The sequence below is a fragment of the Spodoptera frugiperda genome, chromosome 26 (assembly GCF_023101765.2).
Source record: "Spodoptera frugiperda isolate SF20-4 chromosome 26, AGI-APGP_CSIRO_Sfru_2.0, whole genome shotgun sequence".
Taxonomy (NCBI): Eukaryota; Metazoa; Arthropoda; class Insecta; order Lepidoptera; family Noctuidae; genus Spodoptera; species Spodoptera frugiperda.
In genome coordinates this window covers 6,888,829-6,912,572 of record NC_064237.1, presented here as the reverse complement: position 1 = coordinate 6,912,572, position 23,744 = coordinate 6,888,829, and the positions used below count along the sequence as shown (strand labels likewise).

The 23,744-nt window shown below is 34.5% G+C and overlaps 1 protein-coding gene across 1 annotated transcript; it reads right to left on the bottom strand.

Moving 5' to 3' along the window:
• Positions 1-12,542: 12,542 nt before the first annotated feature.
• LOC118264460 (uncharacterized) lies at positions 12,543-23,465 on the bottom strand. Its single transcript, XM_050705031.1, has 12 exons — positions 23,278-23,465; positions 22,804-23,148; positions 22,526-22,695; positions 21,764-22,456; positions 21,442-21,610; positions 19,425-19,588; positions 18,823-18,976; positions 18,190-18,341; positions 15,231-15,287; positions 14,879-14,963; positions 13,509-13,624; positions 12,543-13,029 (listed from the first exon to the last, which is right to left on the bottom strand). Exons 1-12 carry the CDS (start codon positions 23,411-23,413, stop codon positions 12,856-12,858), a joined length of 2,415 nt encoding a protein of 804 aa, XP_050560988.1. The 5' UTR covers positions 23,414-23,465; the 3' UTR covers positions 12,543-12,855.
• Positions 23,466-23,744: the final 279 nt, after the last annotated feature.

The following is a 23,744-nucleotide window of genomic DNA, read 5'->3' as shown; positions in this document are numbered from 1 at the left end:
GAAAGCTTTATTTGCGTTATCTTAACCTTTTCAGACTTCTTAATTCATTGAGGAAGACTAGGTACTTATGTACATTTTTGGAAGGACTTGCACTTTAACTTAGTACTTCAATTTAAAAAAAAAATGTAAACCAGAAAAAGCTATAGTGGTATTTTTACTAATAAAATTTACCTTTAGTAAGCTGTTTTCATCCCCACACCTCAAAACACGTAAGGCTATGGGTGTTCTGTAAAATTCCAACAGAACAACTGTATTCTATTGGATAATAAATAGGTACCTACTGCAATTATGTTTGTTCACTTCAAAGAAATATTACTTCTCATTTAGTAACTTTTTACCCGACTGCGCCAGAAGGAGGGTTATGTTTTTATTAAAAACTGAAATACCTGTAGTTCTTATATTTAAGAAGGTAGTCTTGAACTCTAAATGTCATCGTTTCATTTGAAATCGCTTTACTATGGCGTGCCTTTGAAAATGACAGTGCATCGTGGAGAAGAACAATATTGTATAGAGACAGACAATGTGTTGAAATGGTACCTAGTTTGTGTGTTATATATGTCATGTAGTATACACATTTATGCATTGTGTATACATAAATCGTGCATCAGATGATGGTGGTAAGTACTAGGTACATGTTTGTAGATGTTTTTAACGTTACTTTGTGAGTAATATTTACCTATATATTCTTTGAAATATAAATAGCATTTTGTAAGTCAACAATAGGGTACTTGACAGGGTTTGAAAATTAAAAATCGAATTAGTCCGTTAGTTAGATTATGAAAAAATATTAGACACGTATTTTTTATTTTCTCATAAAAGGTTAACTAAGATAAACGAAGTTTAGGAATGGGAGGTCGCTGCGTCATCGTTCCCTATAAAATGCAGATCGGGACTTTACATGATATTTCAAATCAATGTATCGTCGAAAGTATTTTTCATTTTGTATTTGATTATTATAGGATATTACATATTTTATCAAGTATTTTACTAACACATCTTAAAGATACAACCGTGTTTTGATCTTACTCGTAATTATTAGCACCCAAATATAGTAACAAATACATATGTAACGTGAACTCGGTATATAAAGATGATGCGAAGGTCCTTCCGGCTGACATTTCCTTGCGCAGCAGGTAAATTGTGGAAAATACTACAATTATACCGGCGGTCGCGACTCTTGTGATGATTTACATAACTTACTATACCGACATTAAAGTGTTTCTAACCGGGCAATAGTTTTTTTTCTATATGTACGACTGTACTATCATTAACCTTTCAGCTATTGGACATAATCTCCGGAGCTGCGGACTACCTAGCGGGTTTATCCGAGCTCCGGCTCGACAAGCAGGAATAGGAACGGGGTGGTTTTTAGTCAGTAATAGTCTGACACTCCCTCTGGCCTCGCCCAGGGCGGGAGAACATTGGATGATTTTCACCCCTCAAAAAAAAAAAAAAAATACTTCAGGCTGACCACGAGATCCCAGTCTCTTTTTAAAAGTATAGTCGGTTCTCTTGATGCCCGGGGAAGAGCAGGGGTGGTGACCAATGTATTCAACATTCAGCAATTCATTGTGCAGCCTTATTGGTCAATTTCGATATTAAACTGCTTATATTGTATAATCTGGTTGGTACCGTTTGCAATGTTGCCGGCCACTATATTGCAAGTTGCAACCACGTATCGCCCGTTTAGAAGAACCTTTAATATGTGTAGTTAGCATAGCAACTTCTTCTATGTCTAGCATTGAAATAATAAATTGATAATTATCACTTCACTGGCGCTAGTTATACAGTAGTAAAAAAACCATACTTGATAATGATCTTAGATAAAATACTGTTAGATATTAGAGTGATATGGTGTTTACAGTGGTTCGCTACCTGATGTATTAGATAGGGGCATGTAGTAAGCAGTATAACTATTTGATAATTGCTTAACTTTATGATACGTATATGAACTACCTATGTTATGTACATTTATGCCTATTAAGATAATAACGTGTGTATAAAGTTTCCAACACATGGATTTTACGGTTATCCGGATAATTGCGCAGCAAAGAGGTTCTGATTCGGGTCTCGATTTGGGAAAATTTTGACATTTTGGATATAGGATTTTCAAAAATCTTTATAATTTAACACAGATAATGAATTGGCGGTTATATTGCCGTTTATATCATGGGTTCTATTTTATTCTCAAAGCTGAATTTGCGTCATAGACATTTAACTACAGATTTCTGTAGAAAGAACCCTGGTCAATTAAAGTCTAGTTAAAATAGGTAGCTAGTTAATTTGGAGTTTACAATTTCAGTACTTCTGACAAAAGCTCACCTATATCAAGTGAAGTTAGGTACAGTACATTTACAGGGCTTGACATGAATTAGGCACATGCAACTATTAGGCACATGAATTATTACTAACATAAAAATACGCCCAATACTAGGTACTTACCCATACCTACCTACGCCTAAAGCTGAACCACGTTTCAGTTTAATATAATACGTAATTCGAAATTCGAACATTCAGTATCCCTGAATATAATATCAAAAAATCAAAAATTCAATTATTTAAAGTTTTAATTCAATTAATACTTGTTAAATTCAATTAATACATGTTAAATTCTATTAATACAATGTTTATTACCAGTTTAATTTTATTGCAAAAGCCTATTGCGTTGGGTTGTAAATGCATTAACATACAATTATATTTATCTTTTTTTGTAAAACCAACCAAAAGTATAGAGATTACCGCGTTTTTGGAATGGATGCCATTGTTGTAACTTGTAAGGAACTATCTAATCTACCATTATTGCCTAGATTTTCGAAATTCTTGATAATGGAAGAATCTACTTTATCAACTTGCATTTAGAGTGCAACTATTTTAACCAATTTAATAACCGGCTACGTTATCTTTGATTATTTTTTCGGGAAATAACAGTCGTGACGTCATTTTACATTGTTATAGTCAATAGTCATAAAAGAGGACATGTGGAGGCTTTATCTACATGTTTGTTTGTTTGTTTGTTTGTAACGTGTGCTTTTAGAGAACTTCGTTACTTGTTTAGAAAAAAACCATATCAGATCGTATGTCACCTCTGTTAATCACTGATAAAGCGAGTAGCCATTGGCTACGGTCACACGAAAAATGTTCATAGTTGGAATAATCACGATAAACAAAAGATTTAGATTAGGTACGTAGTTAACACGCACACGATGACACAACGCCGTCTCTGATATCAATCGTCATTTAAATATTTATGTTATCGTAATTATGGAACTTCGGTTGGAAGGTTGGCTGTCATGCTGTGTATTGTCAGTTCAATTCCGAAGGTTCAATACTTTTAAATAACTATATGGTCTGCAAGTAGAACGTTTGTATGAATTAAATACACGATGCTTGGTATGTTTAAAGCACTTAAATAAAATTAGGTTTAAAAGTAACGTTTAGAGGGATCGTGTCAGGCAGAAATCTAAAATGCACACTACCTTTAGGACCATTTTTTAGATTCCACGGTAAACCTTCAAAAGGCACCTGGCTCTTTGGGGAGAAAGACTAGGGGTGTGGGATTTTTACCTCACAAAAACCACCGCTGTGGCCACCTTCAGCACCCATAAGGGGCACCGAGTCCTATAATAAGATTTGCTCCGGAGCCCCTATGGAGCAACGCCTATTTCGGTACATCCCTAAGGAGACGTTTGTCTCCCATAAATATCTAAAATACCTTTAGAACCTACGCTACACACATAAAACAGGAAAAATGCATGCTTGTGATTTAGTTGCTGATAAATATTTAGCTACTTAAAGCGGCACCCAACTTGCTGGCTCGCACCAATCTCTTCAGGTACAGATGGTGAAAGCTTGTTCTATAGTTTTGTATTTCTTTAAGTTCAGAATAAAACTGCTATTCCCTTGGAAACGTAGGTAAATAAGGAATGCATAGGTACCTAATGTAGTCATATTTATAGATAATTATCAATTGCATGGACAACCTTGTAACAGCAAAAATATATTTATCTCTTAACTTGATGTCTAGACGTTTACGTAAATTTATTTAAAGCCGCCGCGATCGTTTGTGAATGTTTTCGGATTAGCTGACCTATCAGCTTTATAGGATGTTCTAAAACGTTTATTGCGAATTGATGTTAAGGATCTTCTACATTTTACGAATTTTTAACACATTGAACGCCATGGTGGTCACCGGTGACCGACGTTAGCGGAGGATTTGCCTTCAACAGTTTTCTATTGGCAGTCAAAGACTTAAGCGTCAGATGTCGGAGTATCTTTCACACTTGCTTCATTATGTAACGTTATTTGTTGTGTAAATTATATCTATTTGGGTCTGAACAAAAATATGTGTTTACGGGATATTCTAGTAAAAACATAGGTTTTAGGGATAACGTTTGAAATAATCGATTATCTATATTTTTTACTCCTCCAATTATTAAGAGTCATTGCATAATGTAACATGCTTTAGTAGAAGTCAATGAAAAATACCTCTCAAAATGAATTTCAATTATATATTAATCGATTCTGATATCTCAGTCCTACCATGTAATTTCAATAATATGATGATGATTATTGAGGCTAATAACAACAACAATCATAAAAACAACAGCCTGTGTAATGTAACAGACATACCCGCCGGTATCATGTAATAACGTGGGTAAATTCAATCATTAGTAGAAATTATAAATAAAGTATTGCTGATACGCGAGTCTAGACTCCAGATCACTGATTGCTATCATATAATTAAGCGTAATTGTCAAAATACTACCCAAGATACCCAATAACATACAGTACAACAGTGACTAGACAATTTTGGCAAAAAAAACTTGTGTAACCTTCACTGTTAAAGTTTTGCTTGGATCACTTAATTGTGTTATACCTTATGCGCTCTAACAAGGTGCGGCTGACAGATTCAGTAACGTTTCGTATCACTTTTGAAAGTTGCTGCGATTTAAAAATTATGCCTTAATATTTTAGCTGTATCACATTCGTATTATGTTAAATCATTCGGATGCGTAGTTAATTAAATTAAAACCAACCGGAATGTTCTAGTATTCAATTAAAATCTAATGAAATGAAAAATAAAGTAAAGTGTTATGCGTATAACGTAAAGCCATAGTCGTGTTTAGTGATGGGATGTACTGCTACGATGGATAGGGAGTCGATGTTTTTTTAGAATAAAAAACGAAAATCGTGGGTCGTTCAATTATCATTCTTAAAAAACCTTTAATTATGTGGGTAAATCCACTGTAGACGCGGCTCTCTCTGCCCAAACCACAGTGACATTATCTGAGCAGAAATATGTAGTAGGCATTTTTCTAGACATTTCCGGCGCCATTGATAATGCGTGGTGGTACTTAATCTAACATATACAAACTAATATATCCTTGTTTTCTTCACGGTTCTGTAAAACTGTAACTCTGAAACACCTCAGGGCTCGGTCATAAAATATTTATTTTGACAAGTATATACACGTAGTTAGACTGCACAACTAAATAACACACACATTTAATAAAAAAATTCAAGAGAATTAAATGTATGCTGCGAGTATCGATAGCGATAAAAAAAGATTTTTCTAATGTCCATCCCTAAAGAGAGACGTCAACGTCATACTGGCATCTGTCAGCCGCACCTTGTTATAGCGCACAGGGTATAATTTCAAATTAAGTTCACATATAGGTGTATTTTTATTTATTCAAAAATATAATTTTGTTGCCCACTACTAAAGTAAAATGCAATTTATTTTTAATTAAATTATATCGTAAGTGACCCGGTTGTGGCCACTTTAAGAATTTTGTCGACTTTGAGGCTTTCTTAACTTATAGTTTTTGTTATCACGAACATATTTCTTGTAAAAAGTCATTTAACATGTATTAACCTTGCCTAAGAAAACCCTTTTTTTAAAGAATGTCCAATAGAAAAATAACTCTATAAAAAAGAAAAAAAAAAGGGTGTTTGTGCCATTTTTGGCCAGATTCGTGCCATTTCTGGCCACGGTCGTGTGCCAGTTCTGGCCATCAAAAAATACAATAAAAGTAATCAAAATTTATTAATTAAATTTGACATTTTAGAAACAATGGTTTTCATTTAGTTTGGAAAATATGAAATATTATTACTTCACTTGAATTTAACTTACAAATAAAGAGATCAACATTTATATGACGTTGGTAAAAGCTGCAAAGTAAACTGACCTCCCCTTTGTGTGAAGGCAATTTATTGCATCTCTGAAAATGAAAAATATGTATTTGTTGATATGTAAAGCCAAGGAAAAATAATAAATAAATTACGATAAATGACTAGAAGTGGGGCAACTATGTACAAAAGTTTTGGCCAGCCATGTGGCCAAAGATGGAGAAATTCATAATTTTGTCTCCATTAGGCCACTAATGGAGACAACCTTCTAAAAACCTCACTTCAGAAACATATGGCAACAAAATAACTTTAGTTCCACTTAGACAATATATTCTTCATGTAGTATTAACATAAACATTCAAACAATAAGCAAAGATTTAAAAAATAAAAACCAAATCCTCACCCGCTCGCCTTAGCCTTTTTGTTAAGATCTTAACAATTTCACCCTCAACTAAAAAGAATGACTTGTTGCATCGAAGTGAAGTTTGACACATCAAAGCTGCCAACGGTATCAGTGTCTAAAATATTCAATATTTTAAATACTGTACATCACAGAGTAATTTATTTGTCCATGCCTTAGTTATAAATATTTGAAGGCCCAAATGGCCACAAAGGGGTCGATGGCCACAACCGGGTCACTTGCCCTATATGTAATCAATATTTTATGAGGTGATTACCTATGTAGTTAAATGTCAAAGGATCGTCTGAGGATATGATATGAGGTACTTTTGGCGCAAAAAGTATTGTTTTAAATTAGTAATTTATACTTCTATCCTAACATAATTGATGAATTTATAAATATATAAATCTTTCATTAACATCCTTAAATAAAATAGTAAAACAGACTAGTAAATGCTGAGAAACTTTTTAGGTATCGAACTATTATAACTTGACCCAAAGTTATGTAGGTAACCCAGTGTTTTAATAAGAAAATTGTTTTAAAATGACATTATCGCCTAGTTTAAAGCATCCTCTAGACTAGGCGAAAATTTCATCTACATCGACTAGCTCATCACCTTAAAATCCAAGGCTCAGGATAAGCTATCTAGTGCACATTTGCATTGTCCTAGATTGAACGAGTCCACCCTACGAGAGTTAGTTTATTACTAGCTTAGATTAAAACAGTTTAAGCTAATTAAGACTGCTGACTAGACTAATTTGTTCTGAAATTGTGTAGCCCAAGCTTTTAGGATTTAGCTCAAGGGCTACACAATTTACATAGGTTATAGTTTAGTGCTAAATGTTATACGTAGTAAATACAACTAGTGTCAAACAAATACTTTTTTAGGGGGGGAATCATCCAATGAATTCTCCCGCCTTGGGCGAGGCGAGAGGAAGTGTCTTCTTCTGCAGACTCTTACTGACTAAAACCGGCAGTTCGCAAAACAAATGCTTTCCTCTTACAATGTATTAATATGTCTAAACACGTTTCAGAGACCCGCAGTGCTAGGTTAGAAATAATTTGATGCAATGAATCTAATTAAAAGAAGTAAGTCGATAAACTTGTGTTATAATTTTAAATAATGCATTTTAGCGACGAGCATCGACATGACGTGGAGCGAGGTGAAGCGGGAAGCTCATAAACGATCGAGACGGAGAACCTCTGTATACGCCCTCTGCCCTATTTAAGGGTCGCCCTCTACCTTATTAGGACCTTGAGTCAAATAAGTCAAGTCACTTTAGTAAATCCTAGAAGCCATGGCTGTTAACAGGTACCTACAGGTGTAAAGGTACCTTTTCAATTTATTTTTATAATGATTAAGAGTTTTTGCATAGCTTTATTACCCTTTTTACTGGTTCTTATGTCCGGTTTCCAAGACACGTGTGCACAACGTGCACAATTTGTTTTACATATTTTACATTGTAATTTTCATCATGCACTCTATTTTGTTCTTCGATATTTGTCCATATCTCTGCTTGGTCCATAACTTTATGTACTTGTAAATAGAGTTGATTTTCCCTATCTACACTAATATTATAAAGAGGAAAACTTTGTTTGTTTGTTTGTTTGTTTGTTTGTTTGGTTGTAACGAATAGGCTCAAAAACTACTGGACCGATTTTCTACATCTACACTAATATTATAAAGAGGAAAACTTTGTTTGTTTGTTTGTTTGTTTGTTTGTTTGGTTGTAACGAATAGGCTCAAAAACTACTGGACCGATTTTAAAAATTCTTTCACCATTCGAAAGCTACATTATCCACGAGTAACATGGGCTATATTTTATTTTGGAAAAAAATAGGGTTCCGTAAGATATTTGGATTTTTCGGACACAAACTGAAAAAAATCAACTAAAGAAGTTACTTATTTTGCGTACGCTGCCTAAACTACAAAAGATAGAACCATAAAATGTTATAATTAATTGTAGATCTTATAAATATCTACAAAAAAGTCCGCGACACACTATACCTATCTATGTCGAGTGAGGCACAACAACCACATTTTTATTTAAAAATCTTGATTTTTTTTGGACTACATTTAAACGCGTTTATTTTACTTACGCTATTAATCCTTATCAAAATAAATTATTTCATCAATAAGTACAGTTTATGTTGATAATATTTGGTCTTTGAATGATTAAAATTGGACGTTTGGTTTTGAAGTTGTGGTGAAATTAAAATATTACGATATCTGCTGCACGGCCCGTTGCGAAGTGGACGTCACCAAAGCCAGGGGTGCGCGTGCGGGAGAGGGGTGTTTAGATCTATGAGTATGGTGAAACTTTGTATTTAGACACTTAATGGGAAACGAAAGAACATAGGCTACTTTTTATTACAAAATATAGGGGAGAGTGGGTAAAAATAGGGGATGAAAGGTCATATGGAAATTCGCCATTTTTAAAGCTGTAACAGTAAAACTTTGTATTTAGATACTTAATGGGGAACAAAAGAACATAGGCTACTTTTTATAGCGAATAAAAAGGGTAGAAGGCGTTTTGATTTTGACCACCAACCACGCGGACGAAGTCGCGGGCAAAAGCTAGTCAATTAATAAAGCTGTTGTTAAAAATACGGATAGCGACCCCACAAACTTGAGGTTCGGCTTCTATTGAAACCCCATAGGTATATGACCCAAAATTAAAATTAACTACGTCAAATAGGGATGTTGACGAGGTATGAAAATTAAAAATCTATTTAATCCGTCAGTTAGGTAATGAAGAAATTATTAGACACGTATTTTTTTTTATTTAGCCATATAAGATAACAAACAATAAAACTTATCAAAGTTTAGAAGTGGAAGCAATTGTCATTCCTTCGCATAAAATTTACCTAGAAATGACGTCGACGACGCGATATTTCAAATCGATATATCATTGAAAGTATTTGTTTCCGTAATAAAATAAAAGACACGTGTCTAATATTTTAAAATAATATACAAGACTGACATTTAAATAAAAATGAGTCATCTACCCTATTCTAACATTTCAATGGACTGCAAGGAAATTGTTATTCTAGGAGCAATGGCCGCAATTCTTTTGTTAGTATCCATAATCGCTAGCAAATCCCAAAGGATTTTATTAAAAAATAATCAAAATGAATTATACATATTTATGACCCGGTTTTGTACAAGTTAATCCCTGTATAAAGACGTGGTATTAATGTACTGTGATTACCTAAATGTTAGCTTAAGTTATATAGTATAAAATTATTTACGTTTATTTTTATTTTATTGAATAAAGGGTATAAAACTAGTAGACCTGATGGTAAGCGATGGGTGCCGCCCATGGACACCTGCAAAACGAGAGGAGTAACAGGTGCGTTGCCAGCCATATAAAAAGGAATACGCTCTTTTCTTAAAAGTTTGAAGGTCGCATCGGTTCGGAATTTCCGCCGATGACAGCTCATTCCAGTTTTACTGTGCGAGGCAGAAAGTTTCGTGCAAATTGCACAGTTGGCTAGGCTTTTCATATAAGTAAATATTTTTATAAGTAACGTAATAATAGCCAGTAGGTAAAAGAATCTTCTTAGTCATAATAATAATAATACTTTGGACTAAAAATAATGGCAAAATAAGACATTTTTATTTATTAGTCTTCCGTGTTCTTTCAGGTAATATTGTGTCATTTGCTGTGATTTGCATAAATATGTGTAACTGGGAGTGAAGTCTACTGCAACTTACGTAATACTAGAGTGTGTTTCAGTACGTAATCTATTGCTAAGGAAAACTAATCTTGCAGACGTGGATTTAATTGTGATAGACAATAGACATAATATACCAATAATCCTTTATTGATAGACATAATATACCAATGCTCTGTTAACTAATTTCATAATCATAGATGAAGCGTGCTGATTATGACATAACAAAATATACGTATAATTGCTGGTGCTGATTACAAATCTGCAAATCTTTGTAGAATGGAAGTACGCCATTATTTATACGCCATTTATACACAGAGGTCATGGGAATGTCTGACAATACCTAACAACTGTAATAAAATCATGAATAGGTACTAATTTAAATACATTAGGATAGTTGTTCAGACGTTTTGTTTTACCTATCAAAATTTATTCATTGCGCAAAAAATACATACAAATTTAGGTACACATTGTACTTATAACATACTATAAGATATGTATTCTAGTCTAGGATTTCCTGCATCGTGAGGTCAAGTCTCTCTCGATCCATAATAAAGATCAATAGAATATTAGAAAAAATAACATTAAATAATGATTGGAAGTTAAATTGTACATATCTCAATTTGTGATCCTGCTAGCTACATTATAAGTATTTATTAAATACAGTTACAAGGCTGACAGTCACTGTTGCACTACCTCAGGATATAATATATGATATATATATATATATATATATATATATTGTATATATTTTTAATGTTTAAGTATCGCGTAAGTTTAATATTTTTTAATCCAAGGATGCTTCGTCAGTCGGTTTGAGTAAAAATTAATTCCACATTCAGCCCACGATTTAGCTTGCAAAATGTGAGCTTGCGTAAAGCTCAGTAGACATTTTATACCACGTGAAAACCTTCAACCATGGCTTTTACATGAAATTATTCGCAAGAAAAAAAATTAAACACGTTCAACTTGTTAGGAATAAAAGCACGGGCCAAAAGATAGCTCTTGAGTTATTGAGTTTCTTATCAATGAAATATATTAGTCGATCAACTAAATCACGTCCTTGAGACAATGACGACATTGAATGATTGGCAAGTATCGTGATTCTAATACATACCCTGTAGATGGAGTATTGCTGTTTGAGCTCTTACACCCTCTTTATAGTATGGTTGAGTATCGTTGTTGCTCGCCTAAGAAATATTCGTAGGTGCTTAAATGGGAATATTCCATCCATATTGATTTTTAAACATAAGCGCTTTACCTCGGGGCCTATTACAATTTTTGGAACAAACAAAACAATCGCCAGTCGTCTTTTTTTTCTTACGTTGAGTATTTTTTTTTACTTTTACCTTTCTTTTTCGACAATCAAGCAATATCTTTAAGTAGTGTAAAATTTTAAAATTACGAGTAGTTATAGTACCTGTCTTATTACCTTACAGTACCTACAGTACCTTTCTTTTTCGGTAATCAAGCAATATCTTTCAATGTTTGCAAAGTCTTTAGCCGAATTCGAAAGCTTTAGGTAAATCAATCACCTCTTTTGCCCTTCGGGATTTCTAATTTTATACATCTTATTGTAGGTGTTAGGTATATTATATAGATACCTAAATAAAGTGATCAAGTGATTTTATTGAGTAAGTATAGCTAAAGAATAGCCTGTTCATCTTGTAGTTGCCTGGTCATTTGAAAAGATACGTATCTTATCGTCTATAGCTAAGGTATGTATCATTATTGAAATATTATCTAAATATTTACGTGTGATAAATAATAATTTGACAACTTATCAGTGTTCGAGGTCCAATCTACTTCTACTTGTTAATTAAAATAGTCCTTCCACCAGGGACAAGTGGGTGGCGCTTATTACGTATTTTAATTGTAAGTGCAAATCAATTTCTTGGATATAGCAAATCCTTTTGACTCAGTATCAAATAGTATCTCAGTGCATCTTCTGTTAAATGTGAAATGTACTTTGAGAGCGTGTTGCCTCCCATTTAAAAAGTATTGTATGTCTACCCCACTAATAGGTGCCATAGAGTCAAAAGCTGCAATTAGTTAATGGACGACTTCTACTTTTGGTTTTCATCAGGGCAGCATACTTGGCCCAGTATTTTTGTCTCTGAAACCATGTTGAAAAAGATATTATTTCAAAAACACCATAGATGTTTTGAGTATGTGCCCCTTTTAATTGAACAAAATGGCAAAATTATACATATATGTGTTTGCCTACTTTTAATACTACCTGCTTACTTATAAATAAAATGGAAACAAAACATTCACATTTCTGAAAATAACTTCATTCTCGTATAGGTATTTTACATAAAATAATACAATAAAATGTTGTAAGATCTCAAAGAAAACTCATTTATTTTAATATATTTTAATGTACATAAGCTGTTTTATAAAATTAAAACATAATTATTCAAACCATCCGTTACACATTGACGCACTCCGAAGTTACGTGATAATATTACTGACTTACAAAGTTATCGCGAAAAAGACGACCCGTCATTATTTCGATTGGTCTTCCTCTCAGGAATCGTAAAATACAACACTTTCTAAACTCAACGTTTGAAAGGTTTCATTCGATATTAGATACTGTGATTCTAACCATATAATACATGTTATTGTTACCACAAAGGATGATAGTTTTAGCTATTAAGTAGTACAATTATAGGTATTAATGTGATTAAACATATTGGACTTGTAAACGAGGAGGAACTGTGGACATGTTGACGTGCCAATGTGACCGGCCGGGGAAGCGTGGGCATCATACTTTGCAAGAGCAGAGTGTCCATGGCTGCAAACGCTTCGTGCACAACACGCTGTGACAAGAAATATAACCATTACTATCATTTTACAATATAGATATACAGTAAGTTTCTCAAACAAGCTTTTTTCCAGTTTTCTATTGTATCACTTGTTACTCCTTTGGTGTTGCGTCTGTCTATAGCTAGCACGTTTGACCCCTTTGCATAAGCATATTAACGACATACTTCACATAAAAAGTGAGATATTTTTAAACTTCGCCCCACACTAGAATTTTCTCTTGTATCGGAAATTGAACTCGCTACACATTGCGTCGCAGTAGGTTGCCCATCCACCGCGCTAACCGTGAAGTCTAAGATCCGATATAACGACCTTCACCGATCTGTATATGCTTCAGTTTTTTTATAATTTTTAATAAATGAAATTACCCCTTGTGAAATGTTTATCTATTAAACAGATCGGTGTAACTCGATGCTACATCGTATCCCATACCTACTAAAACCAAATTGGTGGATAACTATTAAACTTTATATACCTCTGTAATAAGTTTAGAATTGTACAAATCCGTTGGTCGAAACATCATAATAGAGTATGTATTATCGATACCCAGGTGGCCATCCACCCAGTCTTCTATACCACCAGCGTATAGTGCTGAAAAATATATTTAAAAAGATTAGACCAATCTGGGAAACTGCAGTTTGCATTTTAAATATGTTTGTCGTTTGCAATAATACCGTGTTAATTAGAATGAGACATATTTTTGTTATAAGTTTAAACTCCGGCTAGTCCCCCCCGGCTAGTTGGCCGGTTTTCCAATTCAACGTTTCTACAAAAACGCGATATAACCCCTATGGTAACCATGTCAAGTAATCCGAACCGCCTCAGTAGTCAGCCAGTTAGTGCATAAGGTGGCTAATCGTAGACATAATAAAATAAATAAGTTTTAATATTTCTATAAGTTGTAATTAATCATGTCATATCATAAAATATCAAATCTGGAAGAGATCGCTGTAAGCGATAAGGCCGCCTTTGTACCCTACCATCCATTTAGCGCTACTTGTATAATTATATGTCTGAATGTAAAAGGTGTACAATAAAGATTATATTATTATTATTATGTATGTTCATTACATAATCACGGGACCACAGGGTCCCGGACCTTTGGAAGGCGTACGAGGGGCCGAAGCCAACTCGCAGAGGCCCGTTGAACAATTTTAATCTAAATGTAATGGGACATCAGCCGGCGATTATCCCTGTATGCACTATGGAAGTACACCAAAGGACAATCCCCGGCTGATGCAGGACTATTGTGCAATATGGAGGAAAATGATTGGGTTATGGGTGTGGGTGGCTAATGGACTGGTAAATATGGTAACTATGGACTACTATGGCCCCTGCCCCTGACCAATATTGAAAAATACGGATAAACAGGCAGGGGTGACTCGCAAACTCAATAGTGGGCCCCCGGGCCGCTAGCATGTAGCGAAAGGGAAGCAACATCCGTTGAGCTGCTTGAGGAAGGGATGGCATCCCACGGCTATCAGAGCAATCCCGTAAGTACGGTCAAGACCCCTACCAGCATCTTACTGTACGTCCTTCCCCCAAGTGGAGCTGAAGGCAACTTCAAACCAGCCGATTAAAGCAAGAGTGAGGTAGGAGAGGCCACTCCGGATACACGAGTACTAACCGGAGTTAAAAAGTAGGGCCGGGAGTCAGCCGTGGGGTCGCCACTGCCCAACAGCTCGCCACAAGCTTTGCGGACTTATTATTATTATCAACCCATTAATTCTGGGGCGAATTTTTTGGCTTAAGCATTTCGTCATTTTTACTGAATCGATAATACTCATTCAAATGTGAATTATAATGTCAGCTTCTGGTACTTAAGGTGTTACGGTTAAATCTTACGTAGGAACTCTGATGTCTGTCCAGCCACGTACGGTCGGTTGCTGATACTGAACGCAGCGGAGGCAGCTCTTGTAGCTCTTTGTCTCTACAAACATAGAAACAACATCTAAAGAATACCTACATTTACTAACTAATTAATTAGCTGTCACAAGGATCATTAAGAAATAGCAGGAACAGTCAAACAAAGGCAGAAGTAGCGTATTATTTAGTAATTAAAAAAATATTCCTCGGATTATTTCCAATAAATAACTTTATTACAGAAATCATTTCTCGAAGACAATGAAAGTTTTATAATTTAGTTTTCGATTTTGAAATTATAATGAGTGGAAAATCTTAAAAAGAAAATACTAACGTATATTTGATCGTAAGCACGTTTTTTCCTCGTGTGTGAATATGGATACATGACCCCCTGAAACAAAAATTTGGTTTCTTAATATAGAATATCGTCTATATTATTTGAATGATTTATACAATTAAAATAAGGGGGCGCCTTTTTAACATCATTCAGCAGTTATTTAATTGTTTCCACGTAATAAGAGTGAGACTACCACGATATACCGACTAAAAACTTTACCAAATACTTAAAAGGAAAAGCCTGCTCTTTAGTTGCCATTGCGATTTTCGACCACTTGAATAAAACCTTATGAATAAATATAAATTTATAAATAATTAATTAATATTAATTACGCAATTTATAAATTATTAAATAATATGTTCAGGAGAGAGTTGGTGATTGATGAGAATTTGATATCATCCCTAGTTTGTTTTGAATACTGCGTCATAATATATAATTATAAGTACAGTAATCTCGCTATCTCTTTCGTATAGTATAAGTAATGGCTACTGCACTTTTATCACGATAATAATATCATAACCAATATTGTGCGTGACATCACAACTGGATTGCACCAGATTATTTAACAGTTACATTTAAGCCGAACAAACTTCAAGACTAATATCGAAAACAGTGTTGGTAATTTAAAGATTCCACACAATAATTTTTTTTAAGTGAGATTTGCATTTCCTCAGTATAAAATTAAATGGTAGTATAATAATATGTTATCTCCTCAACAGCAAGGTATTTGATGGTAAAATTATTTCTAAAATTAACCTGGTAGTTTTAGAGGCTAGTCAGTAAATAAATAAAAGTCGTTGGATATCGTACAATAAAGCTTACTTATAGGGTTTTCTTACATAAACACAAAGAGTATGACTATATATCTGCACATACCTACAACAACCTACTCACAGGTAAGTTACAGAAGGGTTTGAAAATAATGATCTACTCCGATGACAATCAGGGTGGGCATTTGCTCAAAACTATGAAAACAAATGACTCAACATCTAAATATACTCGTATATAACTCAAAGGTAACTGACTGATTGACCGACATAGTGATATATCACAGCACAACCCAAACCACTGCACGGAGCGGGTTAAAATATCGCATGCAGGTAGTTATGACGAAGGCATCTGCTAAGAAAGGATTTTGATCAATTCTATCCCAAGGGGATAAAATAAGGCATGAAAATTTGTATGAAACTTTGTCAATTTTTAAACCGATCGGGCTGAGATTTTGTATGCATAAAGCTACTATGACGTAGGCATCCCCTAAGAAAGGATTGGGATAAATTCCATTAATAACAATAGGCGAGGTCGGCGAAGCCGCGGGCAAATCAAGTAATTGATAAGATCCAAAAAAAAATGTTTATAAACAAATTATATATCGGGAAAGTCCACAAATAAGTCATAATAATGTTGATTAATTGTAGACACTGACGCAAGTTTGGATTTAAACATTATCATTATAGACATCAGGTAGCTGCAAAAATTGCTACCTGTATACTTATAATATGAATATATTATATATTCGTTTGTGTAAGTTAATAATTTATATTTTATTTTACATACATGTATTATTTAGCCTTTATAAAGCGGATTTGCGATTTACTAATTTTATTTTACGTTGGTACCTACAATTTGTGAAATAACACAATCTAGACAGAGGAGAAAATCGTAGTGTGGGCCGAATAGAAAATCGTAAAATAAGGTTTATTTTGTACATTTTTATTTTAGTTTTTAGATAGACTGAATACTATATTTTTATAATGAATATCGATCGATCTTCGAAAGGACCTTTCAACGAGCCTCAAAATAGAATCGGTATTATTAAATACTTTTATCGTTGATTAATTATTATTATATCAGAATGTTTTGAGATATTGCCAATGGGCTAGGTCAAGGCCGATTTTAGATTATTTATAATTAAATTCGTATAAAATTAATTATTAACAGTAGCTATTGACATTTCCACAGATTTGTATAGGTTTCATAAGTTAAATATATCAATGGAATAGAAAAAACTAGTGTACACCTACATACATATTATTAGTACGTAAGGCCAGTCCCATACCGATCCAATTAATTGGCTACGTCATAAGGGGGGGAAATTTGACATTGTATGGATAATATTTTTTATTAGAAAAAGGACACGAAATATTTCTGTCCTTGTCATTTCTGGTGTGACGTCATTTGTTTTTATTTTGCCTTAGCTGACTCGAAGCACTCCGTAGGTAGCGCCTCAAATACCTGGCTATAATAAAGTTCAATAATTGCTGTTTGGCAACAAATCAAAATATAAATATTATTTAAATTGATTTACCTCTCAGACCTAAGAATATACCTTTAAGAAAAGATACTGTGTATTGTTCCAATATAGTTTATTTATTTACAATGATACTAAGCATTGTTTCAATATGCTTTATTTATTTATTATTTATCATAGCACGACACTTACATCCGGGTGTCATGAGAGTCGACTAAGTTAAGGTCTAGTCATTTAGGGAAACCAGGCAGCTCACTTTCTAACTAAACCTTTTAAACTGCTATTTCCAACCCGCCTGTAGGGTGGTGACTGACAAACCCTCTTCATATAGAATATAGAGGATAGTCATGGGCATAGTGCAGTAGTGGATCGTCATTGGCTTTAATGTGCATGTAACTAATCTAAACTGCCCTACTTACCTAAAAGGTACTTATCATCCTACTTCAAAAATAAACTTATAATATTCACGGAATTGGAAAGTAAACAAAGATAATAATAGCATTTTTTAAATCAGATTTAGACCAGTCCTAAACCAGTTTTTACTGGAAAAAGTGTACTTTTATGCCATTTATCTAGTTAGTCAACATTTACGTGGGTAGGCACGTACTTACTTAATGAGACAGACATGTTACACTATCTTGATAGATCGTAATTTATATGCAATTACTTAGATAGGAGGTGAAATGAAATTATAACACAACTTACTAGTATACTGCCTTCTTTGAATGCAATGAATGTGTAGAGTGGTGTGCGTTGTTCGTGCATGAAGAGTGTAAGTGCACGGGTCTCCGCTTCGCTCAGCTGGCGAGGCCCTGCGTACAGTCCACCGCATGGATGCTCGGCTCGTAATTCATCCGCTGCAATCAATAATCCAATATGTATATTGAGTACGTTTTACGGCTTACACAAGTAACTGTGTAAATAGTTTCAAGCCAAGTTAAGAGCTCGTAGTTACGAGCAGCAATGGGGGCCAACTGCATGTCAGTGCGAGCGAGTGTCGCGAAGCTAACTCATGTTTATGAACCCTTAGCGTGGCTTGAAATTATTTGATTTACCTAATCGGTATCTCTGCCATGAGTTTTAAGCAATAGTATTTGACGATAGTCGCAGTTTAGTTCCACAAGTGACCGGTACAGGCGTTGTAAAATTACACATACGAAAAATATACGTCGTCGCTAGCGACTATCGCATCAAACTCATGGTAGAGGTACAGACATACATTACAAATGGGACAACAACTTAAAATTGGGACTAAATTGATTTGATTGCTGTATTTAATTAATTTGATTAAATAAGGAAACAAAATACACAGGATGACAAGATTTATATTATTCTCACCAGGAATCCATTGGTATTCAAAGTTTCTGTCGAGATTGACACCGTAGCACGGCTGAATAGTGCATCGTATTCCGTGAGTCTCGCACGAACTGCAATAGTCACGTCCCTTACACGTGTCCCACAATTGACGCAAATTCTTTGACCATTCTCGTCTCTACAATATTAAAAACAATATTAGAATCACTTTTTGCCAAGGTTTTTATCACTTTCCAAGTTACGTGTTTTGTTTACTCTTGGTGTCAGTTATGATATTAGAAATCGTGACAATCGATGTGAATATTCAAGAAGCACAATGATTTGATAATGATAATGGGTAAGTATGATTATAATCAACATCTTAATATCTCATCATCTTTATAAATTGAGTTAAAATACTGAGATTCATTCGAAATTATATAACTATCTATTCAACGTTTTTTTTAAAGACGTGGCGGATGTCTAGAGCTTTTTGTTGCGTTTAGAAACATACAAATTCATACACTTTTACATCATACCCAAACACGGAACAATTATTTGTGGCTTACACCAAAAGTTTAATGCGTTGCGTAGCAGTGGGTTGCTCAGTTAACCAGTAGTATGAAAAAGACAAAAAAGTAACGTACGTGTGGGAATGTCATAGAGTAGTCGTATCCATCTGGGTTGAATACTGGTATAATCCAGAAGCGATACTTCGTCAGCAATTCCACGTGTGCTTCGCTACGTTCCACGAGCTGATACAACACATACATGGCGGCGGCCACGGCATGGTGGTCTCGTCCTTGCATACCTGTTATTGATCAGGTATATTACGTAATATGTCATCATCATGGATTTAACCTGTTCCTGTGACTTAGGTAGGGGTACATAATTAATCATGTAGAATGGAATATCCAATTATTTTAAAAAGTCATGTTTTAGTTCTATGCACTATACTACTGCCATAGATCGGGTAGTCTAAGAATTTTTCAAAAACTTAATCAAATTTTGCCAGGGAATCAATCCCAAGAGACTTTGCTCGGTAGACATATAACAAGTTATAAAATGTGTTGCAGTCGCGGTCAATACTATGCGACTTACGATGTATGTAATGAAGATACATGAAAAGAAATGTTCAACTTTTTTAATTTTGTTTTTTTTTGTAAGTATATGCCGACTTATAGTCCAGTCAAATAAGGTTAAATTAGGTAAGAATCTCGGAATGCGAGATACCCAGCTGTAATTTTGTATATACTTGTATTTTGTTATCTCAAAACCTACATATGGTAGGGTGTAAGCAACCCTTATATCAAAGGGCCGAAAATCGTTAAACATATTTCCTATGGGTTTTTGGTAGTTGTATTCAATAGCAATATTGTAGCATACAAAATTCTCTACAACTTTTGTATAAACTTTTTTTTATACGGTGAACCGTTTTCGAGATAGAGGGCGGAGAGCGCGCGGTCACTGCATCTCTTCAAAAAAATTTTTTTTCGTCTCACCTATCCGTGATGGTTGTCTATGGATAGGACATTTAAAAATACGTCATGGTTCCTAAAACCATTTTTGGTAAAAATCAATCGTTTGAAAGATAGACGCTTTTAAAGTAGAAAAATGAGGTCTATAGAATGTGTCCTGCCCTCTAACTTTTTAAATAAGTGAGTAAGAAAACTAAAAAAAATATATGCTGTAGATTTTAATGGAAATTTTCAATGAAAATTGGTTTGAACGAGATATCATAATTAGTTTTTAAGAATTGATTAAAATAATTGAGAAAGTGGAAAATTATGTGTGTTTTTATTAAAAATGTATCAATTCTTAAAAACTAATTATGATATCTCGTTCAAACCAATTTTCGTTGAAAGTTTTCATTAAAATCTATGGCATACTTTTTTTTTAGTTTTCTTACTAACTTATTTTAAAAGTTAGGGGGCAGGACACATTCGATAGACCTCATTTTTCCACTTTGGAAGCGTCTATCTTTCAAACGATTGATTTTGACGAAAAATGGTTTTAGGAACCATGACGTATTTTTTTATGTCCTATCCATAGACAACCATCACGGATAGGTTAGAAAAAAATTTTTTTGAAGAGATGCAGTGACCGCGCGCTCTCCGCCCTCTATCTCGAAAACGGTTCACCGTATAAAAAAAAAGTTTATACAAAAGTTGTAGAGAAATTTGTATGCTACAATATTGCCATTGAATACAATTGCCAAAAACCCATAGGAAATGAGATATTTCGAAAAAACCGCAAAAAAACGATTTTTGTGCCCTTTGACCCTGAATTTTAAGGGTTGCTTACACCCTACCATATGTAGGTTTTGAGACAAGTTTTAGGGGGTCAAAATACAAGTATATACAAAATTACAGCTGGGTATCTCGAATTCCGAGGTGAATTCCTAAATTGACTGGACTATTAATACCATTTTTAATAGGTAGTTGAACCTTTAGGTGATGCAGAAACAATCCAATGGTTTGTGCAAGAAGTAAAAAAACATGCATAAGTCTGATTGATGCACCCTGATTGATCAGATTTGTGTCTAATCTCCAGTCAAGTAAAAAAATTAAAGCAAATCCAACGTGACTTAAAAATATCAATCTACTGATTATAGGCTTGAGATTTAATATGTACACAATACACAGATACTGAATTCGTCCTTACCTGCGACAATCATGACAGTTTGTTTTGCAGAAACAATCTGACCGCTAGCTGGGTCATCTACTATCATCATATAAATAGGATTCTCCATGGTCGTGAAATTTCCATGCGTTATGTCCACCCTCTTGGCCACTGGACTCTCATCTGCCCAGTGTTTCAATTGATTCGTTATCTAAAAATAATTAAATAGCATAGAAAACTGCTAGATACTACTTTGCAAGTGCAGTCATATCGAAGCCATCAAGGAGTGGTTCGGTTATCAAATCACACAGCGTAACTACTCTAGTTTATTTTTGGTTCATAAAGATATAAAAGAGTTTCATACCTCTGCTAAAGTTCGCGGTGAATTAAAATTCAGTTGCCTAACTTTAAGTAAACTGCAAATCGGGCGACGTTTGTCTCGCAGTGTATCTTTCATTCCTTTACTTGTTACTTCTTCTATACCGGGAATACCTATTACACCTTTAGCTGGCATCTTGAACGTGATGTTATCAGAACCAATCTGTTCTTGGTATATACGCAACTCTTTTATTAAACTGCCATTTCTATTGTCAGGGTACTCCATATCCATTTCCTTAGCATCAGCAGAATCTTTTTCTAGAGCCTCCTCGTGAACACCCTTTTTTTCATAATAGTTGTCACTTAATTCTTGATCTTCCTTTTTAGATTTTGTATTGTCACTATCATCATCATTATAAAACATCATGTTGTATAAAGAATCAGAATCTTTTTCAGCGTCCTTCTTTGCTCCGTCTTCTTTTCTTCTGACACCATCATAAAATTTTCGTTCAGTCGTGGATTCAATATCAACTTCGATGTCATTGGCCACGGAAAATTCAAACGGTGGTGTTGTTCTAACGGGAATTGAGTATGTAGTCCGCGTCAATAAATTATAGTTTCGAGTCGGGTCAAATCTTCGGAATTGGTCTGATTTAGTTGTACTTCGTCGTGGGACTGTTACTTCTTCATACGCCTCGGTTCGTGTAGGAGATACAAGGGGTGATTGGGAATCTTGATCCTGGAAGGAAATTCCTTAAACTTAAATAACATATAAGATAAAAATACTATCGAATATTTAAAAACGTACATAATCGCTTAAAATTGGTGGTTTTAAAGGCGCTGTAGTAGTACGACGACTGAATGCGACAGGAGCTATTGGCGCATACTGTCGTGCCATCAACGTTGGAGTCCGTGCTAGAAACTGAGGGCTGGCAGGTGGACTATCGTCACGAAGTGAATTCCGAACAGGATAGATGACTGAAATTATGAAATGAATGTAAGCATATCCACATACGAAACACAACAAGGAAAAAAATAATCTAATTATTATTTTATATCTATTTAAAATATAATACTTTTACAGACCATTTGACGGCAAGAGCGCATGTGGTTGATTTGGCGGAGGTATTGGGGGAATGAAATTATCTCCATCACGTGCCATAGCCGGTGATGTTGGAGGCACAAATCTTGTGTAATCCTTTAACGCATCATTAGTAGCTTGCGACGTAGTAGGTGGAAGAACTTTCGCACCACCTATGATAATCTTCTCACCTCCTTTCGTCACAGGTTGTATGTTTACGGCCACTATTTGGTGCGTTTGAGCTGCAGTTGTTAAATCTTCATCTAACACCTTCACTAGAAACTCATTTGTAGTTTCTTGGTTTGCGCGCCATCGCGTGTATTCTGTGAATGACCTTTTTCGGCGGAAAACTAAGACAAAACACATTTTAATGTATAACAGTGAAATAATATAGCATTGGGTACATAAATTGAGACGAGAGAATAGGTAGGTAGGTACATGCTTTTTCGCTGTAGGATTACAGGATTAGTGATACTTACATTTAACAGGACAAACAGAGAATGATTCATAGTCAGTAACATTGATGTCGTGGTTGCAGAAAACTAATTGTATAAAACCAAATGTTATCAAAAATACATAAGTTCTCATGATAACAAAATCTTCATATTTTGACATAACATGATGCCTCTCGTTGACGTTTAGATCGGGAGTAATAATTTGTCATAAAATATAGAACATAAGTGGCCAGATTCTAACATTCTTTTTTATTTGCTATACTGCTATAGATTGTAGTCTCTGTCTGTAATATCGTGCCACTGAATACTTACTTGAACGTACTACTTGAAGATCTCGAGAAATAAACTTGTAAACTTTTTATTCTACTCCTGTATTTTTTATAAAGAGTAGGTGAGTAAAAGCATTTACTCTTAGATGAACTATAGACCACCTCTACAAAGCCTTAAATGGAAGTGCCTACAAGTTGGGCCGGCTCCGAAGTAGATAATAG